Source organism: Rhinolophus ferrumequinum, chromosome 3, assembly GCF_004115265.2.
Source record: "Rhinolophus ferrumequinum isolate MPI-CBG mRhiFer1 chromosome 3, mRhiFer1_v1.p, whole genome shotgun sequence".
NCBI lineage: Eukaryota > Metazoa > Chordata > Mammalia > Chiroptera > Rhinolophidae > Rhinolophus > Rhinolophus ferrumequinum.
Genome location: NC_046286.1, coordinates 44526799 through 44539881, shown reverse-complemented (window position 1 = coordinate 44539881; position 13083 = coordinate 44526799). Strand labels below are relative to the sequence as shown.

General features: G+C 35.3%; 1 protein-coding gene across 1 annotated transcript in view; it reads right to left on the bottom strand.

The window, feature by feature from the left end:
* ZNF292 (zinc finger protein 292) overlaps positions 1 to 13083 on the bottom strand; it is a 70791-nt gene that overhangs the window by 33777 nt on the left and 23931 nt on the right. The window contains 3 exon segments of the mRNA XM_033100797.1: positions 395 to 530; positions 2796 to 2874; positions 3065 to 3219. Of these exon segments, the coding sequence (XP_032956688.1) occupies positions 395 to 530; positions 2796 to 2874; positions 3065 to 3219 (370 nt within the window).

Below are 13083 nucleotides of genomic sequence, written 5' to 3'. Positions count from 1 at the left end.
TTTGAGCATTAATTTCTTATTCTATTTTGAGGAAAATTATTTAACTACCCTATTTCTGCTTCTCCATCTGTCAAATAAGTTAGTTATCAAATATAAGCCAGATTGCCACCTGTCAGGATGTTGCAGACGGAATTCCTCTGTTAAAAAGTTGTTGGGAAAAAATTTTAGTTTCTCTGTAATGCTAAGACTGTAAAATCCTATAAATACATCTTCCCCCAAATAAAATAAAGGTGAAGGGCCTCAAGCACCTCAGATAAAATTTAATTAAATAGTCCTTTTTGGGATATCTTGAGATGAATTATATAAAAACAATTTTAAATACTTATTTTTTCTAGTCTAATAAAATAAATTCTTGTTTTTTTCCTCTCTCTGTCTCTCTCTCTAGAAAATTTACCTTTATCCTTATCCAATGGTTCCTGGGAAAGAATAGTGCACAGTACCGGGTTTTTCCACACCCCAGTCTCTTGAGCTAGAGTAGCTAAAAAATGCAATTCACAGCTGCCATTCTCCATCAGCTTTTCATGAGCTACCTATAAATATTAAATAAACATCCAAAGAATTACAACAGATTTTTAAAAGCAAGCTTATCAGGCTTTAAATATAATACTAAATGTTTGAAAAATTACTTATCTTAAAATTTACACATCACATAACAAAGTGCTGCATTCCTTTATTTCTGATTTTTAAAATCAAATCTCAAGGATAAGAATTATATCAATTATAAATTTTAAATAAATACAATGTATTTCTATAAATAAGTCCATATTATTTTTTCCCCAAAATCTAAACCAAGAAAAAATGTACTTCTCAAGGAAGCTATCAGAATGTCCACAGCACACAAGACCTTATACATTTTACGTCCTCTGTGTTAGTAAAAAAATTTTTCCCTAAAACTTTTACAATTAATAAATGACAGATTTGCATCAAGGCCTAACCTAAGTGACAACTTACACATATTCCAATAAGACTAATGAAAAGGAAACAACTAAACGCATGATTTTTCATTTATATATATATATTATTATTATAAAGCCTTGGCAAAATACTATTAAGGCTGACACTATATCTTACTTATTAGTTTTTTCCAACTGTTCATGCAATTGGCATATTCTTCAGGCCACAAAAGACCAACAGTTTTCATTCAATTCAGAAAATGTTAACTGAGAATTTCTATGGGCAAAGTAGTAGGGAAGAGAGCAACTAACCCCTGCGCTTATGGGGCTTATCATCCTCTCTGGGGTAAAGGAATGTTTAAACAGTTAACACACAGGCAAAATGAAACAAATGCTGCTAAGCAGGTATAAAATAACCCCAAGGAAGCTCAGAAATAAGAGCAAAGTGTCATGGAAACTCTTAAAACTGTATGCTATGTTTATACAAAAAGTCTATTCCTCAAAGCCATAAAAACTTTCTCGTTGCAACAAGTTCAAGTGCTTTAAGAAAATTTCTTTGAAGCTACCACAGAAGGATTTAAAGAGTTATTTCCTTCTCATTAATTCTTATAAAAAAGTGTCAACTAGTGATACTGTTTCGAAAAGGAAAGTTTATCTTATGTTGACCTAAATAAATAAGTAGCATGAGGAATTCAGCATATTTGTACATAAACAACTTATTTAATTCCCTGGTAGAGTGTATCTGAATGCCAAACAATGATAAGTTCTGAATTGTTTACTTAAAACTAAACACTTGCTGAGAAAAATATCCTAAGACACACATGACTGATACACTGAAGCAGAAATTACATGATAAAAAAGTTAGTTGCAATGTGACAAATAGGACAAGACACTTTCATTTTGACAGTTATTAAATATCTGTTATATGTAAGACATAACAGAATCCTATGGTATTAAGATGAACCCTACCCTCAAGAATTTTGCACTTGATGTACATTTTAATGTTTAATATTAAATAGGAAAGTTGATTTCTCTGCCTAACTATAGTTTATTTCACATGCTTCTAAAATTTGAGGCTAATCCTCTTTAATGTATCTCCTACAGAAAAATATAAGGCCAAAAGATATTTTAAGAACTATGGCTAGAGAAAAAGACAACTATACTTTTTGAAACTAGCTAGCAGGAACATTCTTTTTAAACAATTAATCAAAATTTAACTTGAAGCTACAATATATCCAGCACAATCCAGTGCTTGAAACAAAATTTAATGTTCTGGAAAATGCTCCAAAACAACTAAGTGCAAAATTGTGGTGTATTCGTATAAGTTGAATAAAAGCACTAAAGAAAAGAGACAAAGCGTGTGTTTCAGCTCTAGGAGGAAAAGCATGCGCTTTGGAATAAAGAACCTGGGTTCAGTTCAAATAACTACTCTGTGATTATTAGCTGTATAAGTATGGGCAGATGAATATTTTAGAGTATGAGCCTCAGTTTCCTCACCTTTAAAATGGGAAAAATATACCTACCCCCCACAAAGTTTTCACAAGAGTTAGATATGTTAAAATTGTTATAAAGCATATTGCAGATTTTCAGCAATTAGTTAAAACTGTTTCTAAATACAAATGAGGGCATTTTCTTTTGTCTTCCCTTACTGCTCTGACAGTCCTAATTATTTCATTTTAAAGAACAGTGCAATATTCAACCAATCTGTCTAAATGTATACTCGTATATTCTTTTAGGAAACATTTTTGAGCATCTACTATATGCAAGACACTAGTGTTAATAATAGCAGCAATTAATATTTGTCATTATTTAGATGTTTTAAAGTTTAACCAAATAATTTATTAATAAAGCAAACTGACTTAAAATATCCCTATATTAAAACGAATATGTAAATATTCTCACCTGCACCAGTGTCTGAAATTGTTCCCATTGTTTATCTGATAACTCAACAGGCAGACACAGTAAAAGTTCAACACAGCTTCTAAAAAACAAAAAGTTGGTAAGGATACAGATAATTATTAAAATTTGAAGTAAAATAAAATGAATAATTCTAATATCAGTAGACTCCCTGTAAACAATCTACTTAAAATCAAACCATCATAAGATCTGAGATAAAAAGTTAAAACAAAAAAGCTAAATCCAATCTTTTATTTACTCAAAAGTCTACTCACAATGCCAAGCGTTCCAGAACCAATGCTACATTTTCACATTCAGAGGTAAGATAAGGTCGGGCTTTAACATAACTTTGGATAGCCACTGTGTATACCTCCAATAAAGGTAAGGGATCTTCTGAAGTTTTCCATTTCTCTGCATATTCAAGGAGTGTCTGTTTTGGAAGGAATAATAAAAAGTATTCAATGTAAATCAAAATACACACTGACTAATCAAGTGGTTTTCTTTCCTCACTGAGAAATTTGAAAAATAGCAATTTTTATTTATAAAAACAAAAATTAGTTTACACTGATTACAATATTCCAAGAAATAAAGCCATAGTCTTATTTGCAGCGTTCTCTATAGGAGAAAAATTAGTGTTAACTCATCCAACAACAGCATCATTTCATAAAGTCTGGTTTCAAATAGCGTCCTCTCTTCCCTAGTCAAATACCACCTTTCACACAAACATTTCTAAGATGTAAGTTATTTTTTTTAAAAAAAGACACCCGAGCAAGTAATACTTGACCAGACATGCAGTGAAGAATTTCAAAGAATATTTATGTTTTCTATTTTTTCTTTAAAGAGTATAAAATTCAACACATAACAATAAATGGATCACATATGGTCAGAAAAGACATGTAACTTTTCAGTTATTAAAAAAAATTATAATACATAACATTACTGTCTTTTATGACAAGCATTAGCATTTAAAATATCATCTAAAGACGTTCACCACACACAAATCAATATTAAAGATACTAAAGAATGATTATAAGGTCAAATGATTTTTGTAATAAAGTGGTTATTCATTAAATTAAAACAACTCATCCCTCAGTGAAGCAAAGATTTCAAATTCACCTTATCAGAATGACTGAAAAGAAAAAAAAATGCTGTTTATCCTATAGAGGTGAAAGAAACTGGCTACATTAGTTAAACACCCATATGTTAAGACTCTATGACTATTAAAATTGTGCATTACTAAAGACTATCTAAAAGTTTTTGCAATTATGCTAAATGAAATAGGACTCTAATTAAATGTTTTTTTATAATATAGAAGACTGCCACAATTGGTCCTCTTCTCGTCTCATCACATGTGGAAATTCAGGTGTCATTTCCTAGAAAAAAAGGTGTCTTGAAAAAAACTCCATGACAGCTTTTATCCTCTGGCATACAGAAGCAGCTTTAAAAAAAAAAAAGTGTAAACAGGTAGGAAGGTAGAAAGGAAGGTAGGAAAGAAGGAAAAGGAAAGGCATTCTATTCTACTACCAAACACTCAAAAGAAAACACTTCCGGCCTTGCCCCCTCTACTAACCTCTAACTAACAGTAGTAAGTGACCACAGAGCCTAAGGAAGGAGCAACATCATGATGACTCACTTTCTGAGTAGTCATATATTCACAGGCCCTGACCCTCTCTCCAGGTCGGACAGAAGTGCAGGTAACATGGAGACCCTGTACTTGCAATTGGCATCTGAAGTGAGGGCCATTGTGTGGGACTGAACCCTTTATCCTGTGGAGTCTGACAGTAACTCTAGGTAGTGTCAGAATTGAACTGAATTGTAGGACACTTATTTGGTGTCGAGAGTCAAAGAAGTGGTATTGGAAAAGACACCATGTGTTCTGTATCAGCATTAAAAAAAAAATCTCTCAATAGGACTTACAAAACTCTAAACAAAACCTACCAGTGGTATAGGAAAATCTGTATTCTGGGATTCTTTTGTGATTTTCCCTCTATGTCCAGTAATAAAACTGAGTATGCTATTCTGTGTCTAAAGAACGTTACGTATGCAAATGTTGACGGTTGGTTTTAATGTTTTCCACGGGTATTTTATGATGATGTGACGGACGATAACCTCACTCACATCTACAAGAATTTCAGAAGTAACACCACCCATGCATACAATTCTTACTTTACCTACGTAGCATCCATCTTTCTACACAAAGTTATTAAAATATTTTCCTTTTTTCTGGAAAAACAAGTTTATATACCCAGGGAATTTCATACCAGGCAAATGCTCCCTCAGATGAAAAACGTTTTTAAATTTAATTCTAATATGTAACAAAAGATGAGCTCTTTTGGTATCAGAGTCTGACTTGATGAGAAAAATGAATGACAAACCACAGAACGTTAGAACCAGAAAGCACCTTAAAAATTACCTCTCTTCACTTCATTTTACTGAAGTGAGTAAAGAGGGAGAAAAAGCATTCTGGGGAAAAGGAGACCATTTAAGTGGCTATTTAATAGTCTGGGAATAATATACCTAGGGAGAGGGTAGAAGAAAATGATGACAGCAGATTACAAGAGATAGTACCAAAAAGAAAACGGATGACATGTTCATACTGATCACATATAGGGGAATAAGTTTAAAAGTTGGGTTTAAAAGCAAGGATCTATCTCTATAAGGCTATGAGAGTCCATATTCATAGCCCGTAAGTACATTGATAGTAGAACTTTCTAGTTTCTCAAGACCCTAAGATCAGCAGAGCTCCTGGGAAACTGGAAGCATCCCCAAAGTGACTGGTTAATTATGCTTTCTTCAATTAAAAGAGTTACTTATTTGTATCTACTGCCTTAATCTACACAAGGGCTTTCATGTGGGAATCCCACAATGATCAGACTCATATTCTTTTCCCAGAATTATGAAGATCATTTAATTCTGTTTTATAGAGGAGTAATTAAAGGGTCCAGTGACCTGTACAATATTAATACAACTGGCAATTAGCAAAGCCAGGCAGCCCCACTCTCTGCAAAATTCTGTCCACTACAAACACTATTTGTGGTAATGTAACAGAACTATAAATCTGTGGAATTACTTTATCATTACAGAGTGCCTTTTACCTATATTATTTCGATTTCCCCCCGTAACTTCATGAGGTTTAAGTACTATTTATCCAATTTCCCAGCCACAATAGAATTAAATAACTTGACTTCTTTATCTGTTAAGATCATTTTAGCTGAAAGTAAGAAAATCCAACTCAAAGCAGCATGAACAATAAGAAAGGTTTCTCACATCAGGATATTACAGGAAGTGCCAGTTCCAGAATTGGTTAGTTCAGTAGCTCAACAATGTCTTCAAGGACCCAGCCACCTATGTCTTCACTCTGCCATCCCCAACCAACCCCCAGGTCTCACAGTGAAGCAGCCTCTTAGCGAGACTCAGTAATAATCAGAAGAAGAGATGAGACCATCTCTTCCTGTGCATCTCTTTTAAGAACAAGGAAACCTTTCCCAGAAACCCCCAACTCAATTCTGCTCAGGTCTCAATGGCCAGAACTGCATCACATACTTACATCAAAAATCACACAGCCATCATGGAACCCCACTGCTGACTTTTAAACAAATCAGATTCCACTCTCCAAGTCCGGAGATAGGGCCTACTTCTCTGAAGCACAAAGCCATGTACGGAAAGAAAAATGTGTGAATAAAATCAGGGTTCTACTAAGGAAGTGGGGGAGGAGCCAAAGTCTCACACTAGTTGTCTCATCAGTGGTTTTTATTCCCACATGCCTTCAAGAATAAATAAGAGAATGTATGTATGTATGTGTGTGTGAATGTGTGTATATGTGTATGTACATTTATATTTATATACACATACACATATAAAGATAAAATTATGATCTGGTTTGGGGAATGGTACAGAGAACAAGAAATAGGGAAAGAAACCTAAGTCTTCCTACAAGGAACCAGATCACTTTCATTAATGAGTAAACTATAAACTAAGTATGGTAAGAAAATTTAAAACTATGTATGTGAAGAATAATTGATGGAACTAAGGATGTTTAATCTGGATAACAAGTAACATTTACAAACTATGTACTATATTCTATGCACTGTTCTGCGAGTTTTATATGTATCACCTCTTAGTAATTAGGTAAATTATGGTAATATGCTTCTTTTTAAAATGGACAAATTGAGGCATTAAGAGGTTAAAGTAACAAGCCCCAAGATCACAGAGCTACTTAAGAGGCAGAGAGAAGATTCAAAGCTAGACTTCACAGTTTCAGTTCTTAACTACTATGGAGAAATGGAAATTTGATTTCACAGCAAATTCACAAATCTGAAAACTCGTCACATAATAGTTAGTCTTATTCTGTGTGGCCTCACAGGAGAAACCAGGTTAAAGTTTGAAGGAGATATATTTCTGCTTCCCATGAGGTAGACACATCAAACAATTAGAGTCAACCAAAAATAGAACACGTTAGCCTCTTGGGACAGGAGGACTTATCACTGAAGTTATTCACAGAAGCAAGGAAACTCTGAGTTCAGGATGCTGTAGAGGAGTCGTATTTTGGAGACACATTTCATCAGACCAGAAGAAACTACACTAGAGTGTAACATGAGTGTGTGTGTGTGTGGGGCGCTTATACAGGTTTTGATGGATATGCATATTGTTTAAAATTATTTAGTTTCTAATGTTTACAAATAATAAATTTTACATAAAACTTAGATTTCTGAGTTTTTTTTAAACAATTTTGTAAACTTAGGCAACCCCTATTCCAGCATGGCCCCAAATGGCTCAAGCTGATTATGGACGAGCCAAGCTCCCTTCCAGAAACCAGGTGCAGGCTCTCTGGTTGCTAAAAGCCTCACCTACCTGGCTACCTCCTTCTGTAAGGTACCTACCGTGTTTCCCTGAAAATAATTAAGACCGGGTCTTACATTAATTTTTGCTCCAAAAGACGCATTAGGGCTTATGTTCAGGGGATGTCATCCTGAAAAATCATGCTGGGGCTTATTTCCTGGTTAGGTCTTATTTTCGGGGAAACACAGTATTGGACCTCTACAAGGTATTTGTAATCACAGCCTCTATTCTACAGTGTGGATTACAGAGGAAGCCCGAGGCAGGAGAGAGAAATACAAACAAAAGATAAAGGATCACACTCTACCAGGATCTCTCACAGGGTTTCTAACGGCTTCATTATCATCCTTTTCTAAGAAGCCTTTTGACGTTTTTCCCTAACTGTATCCCACCTCCAATGAACTTTTAATACCACAGATGTACTGTAGATCTGTTTATGGGCCTACCATCATATCTCATTTTTTTCTCTGCCTAAGGGCCAATTTTCACCCCCTTGGGAATGAAAATGCGTGTTTTAACATTTTGGCTCTTAAGTTGATTCCTCATTATCTAAATCAGCAGAGACTACAACATATACACTCTAGGGCAAAAAACAGCCTAGATTAACTTCCAGCAGCTTCCTTTAGTTTCCCTAAGGATTATTAGGAGAGAAAACAAAAGAGGAATAAAACCAGAGGGTGTTAAATGTAATGACCATGAGGATTAAGTTACGTTACTGTCCTAAGTAAAAATAAAACTAGGAGAGTGTTGGGTATGTTTATACAGTTACACTCACGTTCCCACTCCAATATATAGCTAGGACTCTCTAGAGTGGGAGAGCTCAAAAGTTTGGTCTCATGACCCATTATTCTCTTAAAAATTACTGTGAATCCCAAAGAGTTTTCGATCTCTTCAGTATTTGTCTTAAAAGAGCAGGATTCTCATAATTATGTGTGCACTTCATCTACTGCTAGCACATCATGTAACCTCTGAAACACTCCACTGTACAGGAGTGGAAGAAGGCAAATATCTTATAGTTTTGTCCATTTGGACCCCCTAAAACTTTGGTAAATGTGTAATAGTCTTTAAAATTTCAAGTTATTAAAATTTATTTTAAAGTTTTTGTGACAAATTAGACATGCATTTTGCACCTTGCTCTCTCCAGATCTCACTTAATAAAACAGTAATTTTTTTTTTTTAAAGTGGCACAAACCCATAAGGACTAAGAAAATAGGAATGGTGAAAAAAGAAACAAAATTTTAAACACTGGAAAGTACGTGGAAGACTGGCACTCTAAGTAGGCTTTACATAAAGACGTTAACTGCAGAAATCACCAAAGGGCTCAAAAACTGGAAACACTAGGTGCCTCTGGAAACAGGGTAAACGTGGGGATAAGAATGAGAGGGTTGTGTATAGATAACACAACTTCTTTATCCAATCATCTATCGAAGGACACTTCGGTTGTTTCCATGTCTTGGCCTCCGTAAATACAGCTGCAATGAACACTGGAATACTATTCCGCCGTAAGAAAAGATGAAATAGTACAACATGGATGGATCTTGAGATCATTATGCTAAGCGAAACAAGTCAGGAAGAAAAAGTTGAGGACCATATGACTTCACTGATATGTGGTATATAAAACTGAAAACAACAGAAGAACAAGAAAAACAAATGAAACAAAACCTCACAGACACAGACAATAGCTTAGTGGTTACCAGAGGGTGAGGGGGGTGGTAGATGAGGATAAAGGGGATCAAATATATGGTGATGGAAGGAGAACTGACTCTGGGTGGTGAACACACAATGGGATATATGTAGAGGATGTATTACAGAAATACAAACAAAATGCAACTTTTGTTTGTATTTCTGTAATACATCATCTACAAATTCTACACCTGAAATCTATGCAACTTTACTAACAATTGTCAACTCAATAAATTTTAATTAAAAAAAAAAAGAACGAGAGGATTGGTTCAAAGTTTAAGCAGTTAAGCCCCCTGATTTCCTCATCCCTCTCCACAGCGTGGTGACCCAAGCGAGCCACTACCCCTCTCTATCCCCAGAAGTTTATTCTGTAAAAAAGATTTTTTTAAAAAGGGAATGGGGGTGGCTGTACACAATTGAGGGGAGGTATCTTACTTTTAACAGTACATAAAGTCAACTTTACATACTGACTACAGAGACAGCTCCCTTATCAAGTCCTTTTTTCCAAATCACTGCCAGAACCTCTGGAGTCCTTACTTAGCTGAGTCCTTCTCTGGGAAATCAAGAGAAAAGACTCAAAGATTCTGACATGAGCCTTCCCCAGGAAAGAAACCAACTAAGTCCCCTTACTGTGAAGACCATAATAACCCACATTCATGGGCTTGGAGTTTTTCAGTAAATATACTGTGAAATGTGGACCACTAGAGGACCACTAGACATTTGAGGAAAGCACCTAATAGATGAGAGACCAAAACAAACAGTAAAAAGAAAAGAAAGGAAGGAAAAAGAAAAGAAACAAAAGGAAACTTGGAGTGAGCAGATACTATGCAAGAAGAAGAAAAATTACCAAGAAACTATCATTAACAACCTAAGAGGTGAGAGAATGTATTAGGTCTATGAACAAAAACACCACATCATAAAGGAATATTTATAGAAAAATACTTAAATTAAAAATGTAATAGCATACATGAAAACCTCAATTAAAAGTTGGAAGATAAACTGAGGAAATTTCCCCAGGAAGTGAAGTTAAAGGGATAGGAAAGAAAAGACTAGAAATGTGGAGACAGCACTAGAGATGCCATAACTAAGAGTAATGCCAGTAAGTCAGAACAGAGGAATGGAGGGGAAGAAATCGAAGAACTAATTCAAGTTAATTCCTTAGAACTTAAGGACATGAATTTTAAGACTGGAAATACCCAGTGCATGTCCAGCACAATTACTGAACGTACACTTGTACCAAGGTAGTTCTTCATAAAATGTCAGTGCTCCAGGACAAAGAGAGGCTCAACATAAGCTTGAGGGAAGCAAAGAACAGCGGATGTCTCAACACAACACTGGAGTCAAAGGAAAATGAAGCACTGCATTAAAACTGAGGGGAAATGATATCCATCCAATTATCCTAAGTATTAGGACCAGACTCATTTTCAGATAGGCAACTTCTCAAAAATTTCACCTTCTAGGCACATTTTTTCAAGATGCAACTGAAGGGGGAATTTCACCAAAATGAGAAAATAAACCAGGAAAGGAATGCGAGTGGTATCTAGAAAAAAGGGAATCTAACCCAAGAGAGAGGTGCAAATGTTTATACTGTTAAGTTCTCATAGGCTTTAAAAACACACACACACAAATGTGTTCCAACACAGTACAAGCAAAACATGAATTTCCCATTTGCTTATGTATGATTTTTTTTCAGTGAGAAACACTAGGTAAAAACAGAAAACAGCTGTGTAGGAATATGCAAAATACACAAATCACACATGTACCAGCTACCTCAGTGTTATGAGCCACACCCCTTCACACACAGTGTTACAACTTCCTGTCCAATTTCAGAGAACTCTCCTGCCATCATCTGACAATAACTCATAAGCGGCATCCCTTCTGATACCTACTTCCAAAAAATTTTAAACCTTTTCAAGGTAAAGTACCACGTTTATTTTAATATTCATGTATACCTTAACCACTAAATACGTGTAAAACTGCATCACTGTTTTTATAAGGTTCTCTGTGTTTGTGTGTGTGACTTATAAAGCTTTTGGGTGTTGTGCCTCTAACTCCATCGTTCCCATAAGCAGGGTGACTGCTAGGAATACATACGGTGCAATAAAGCAAAACTGGCTGCATTAGAAAAGAGAAAATGAAAAAGAGTCATACAGGGTATTATTGGGACTAATAGAAAAATTTGTATACATATTCTAACTAAATAGTATTATTGTGTCAATGTTAAATTTCTTTTTTTTTAAAAATACTATTTTATGTTAGTTGTAGGTGTACAGCATAGTGGTTAGACATTTTTTTTTTTTAATTGGGGAATATTGGAGAACAGTGTGCTTCTCCAGGGCCCATCAGCTCCAAGTCATTGTCCTTCAATCTAGTTGTGGAGGGTGCAGCTCAGCTCCAAGCCCAGTCTCTGTTTTCAATCTTTATTTGCAAGGGGCGCAGCCCACCATCCCATGGTGGAATTGGCAACCTTGTTGTTGAGAGCTCGCGCTCTAACCAACTGAGCCATCCGGCCACCCCAATGTTAAATTTGGTGAGTGTGATGACTGTACCTTCGGCCTTAGGAAATACATACAAAGGGGGCAATGCCATGAGCTTGCTAACTCTCAGAGCATTCAGAAAAAAATTGAGAATTAAAGCATGAGACAATGTTCACAACTGGTGACTACTGTGAAAGGTGTATGGGTGTTCACTGTATTATTCTTGTAACTTTTCCGTAACAAAAAGTTTGGGAAAGCAAAATATTGGTGATGGTAAGTGTGGTAGATTAAATTCTTCACTCCCTCTTGGATCCAGGCCCATTTTCACATGACTGTGGAGTACTTACAATGGTAGAGAATATTTTCCCACCCCGTGTATTTGTTTTGACCAAAAGAATGGAGCAGAAGTGGTGGTAGGCCAGCTCTGAGTTTAAGGATCTTGGTCCCTGTTATCAAAGTGAGAGGCTATATCCAGATTAGTCTGCTCTTCCAGGAGGATGAGAAGTAGATGTCATTTCTGTTGCTCTAGCTGAGGCCAACGTGCATCGGTTCACATCCAGTCAGCCTCAAACTCGGGCCTGACTCCAGTCAAGATGGGCAAGAAGCCCAGCCAATTGCCTCCTGACCTCTGATGAGTGAGCAACACATCCTTACTGTTAGATGTCAGTAAGGTGTTTGTGGTTACTACGCAGAATTTTGGAAAACAACTGAGTTAAGTAGCCAACTTAAGTTAGACAAAGAACAGAATGAACTCAAAGTACAAAAATTTAAAAACAGTAAAAATAAGAAATAAAGAAAATAGAAAATAAAGAGAAAACAACAGAGAAAATCAACAAAACCATACATTGCTCATTTGAAAAAATTCTTTGGCAAAATTGATCAAGAATAAAAGAGGAAATGTCATCCTAATAAATTTAGTAAAATTTTTTTAAAAATTAAAGAGAAAGCACAAATAGAACTATAAACGAGAAAGGGACTACAACTATAAAAGCTATACAAACTTTAAAAAAGCATAATACACTGAATAACCTTACCCCTTATTTGAAATAGCGGAAGTCTTTCATTATTGACTTGTTTTTTCATGAAATAGCTTTAAAAATCTGAACGTAATGGTTAGTGTTTTAGAAGAAGTTACTAAAACTATCTCAAGGAAAAAAAAATCCTTTACCCATTCAAGAAACCAAATTCATTAAAAAAAAAAACAACAAAATCACCAGATGGTTTTTACTGGAATAGCTAGCAAACAATCCTTTAGGAAACAGATCATCTCTTTACTGCAGAAACTTTTGGAAGAAGGG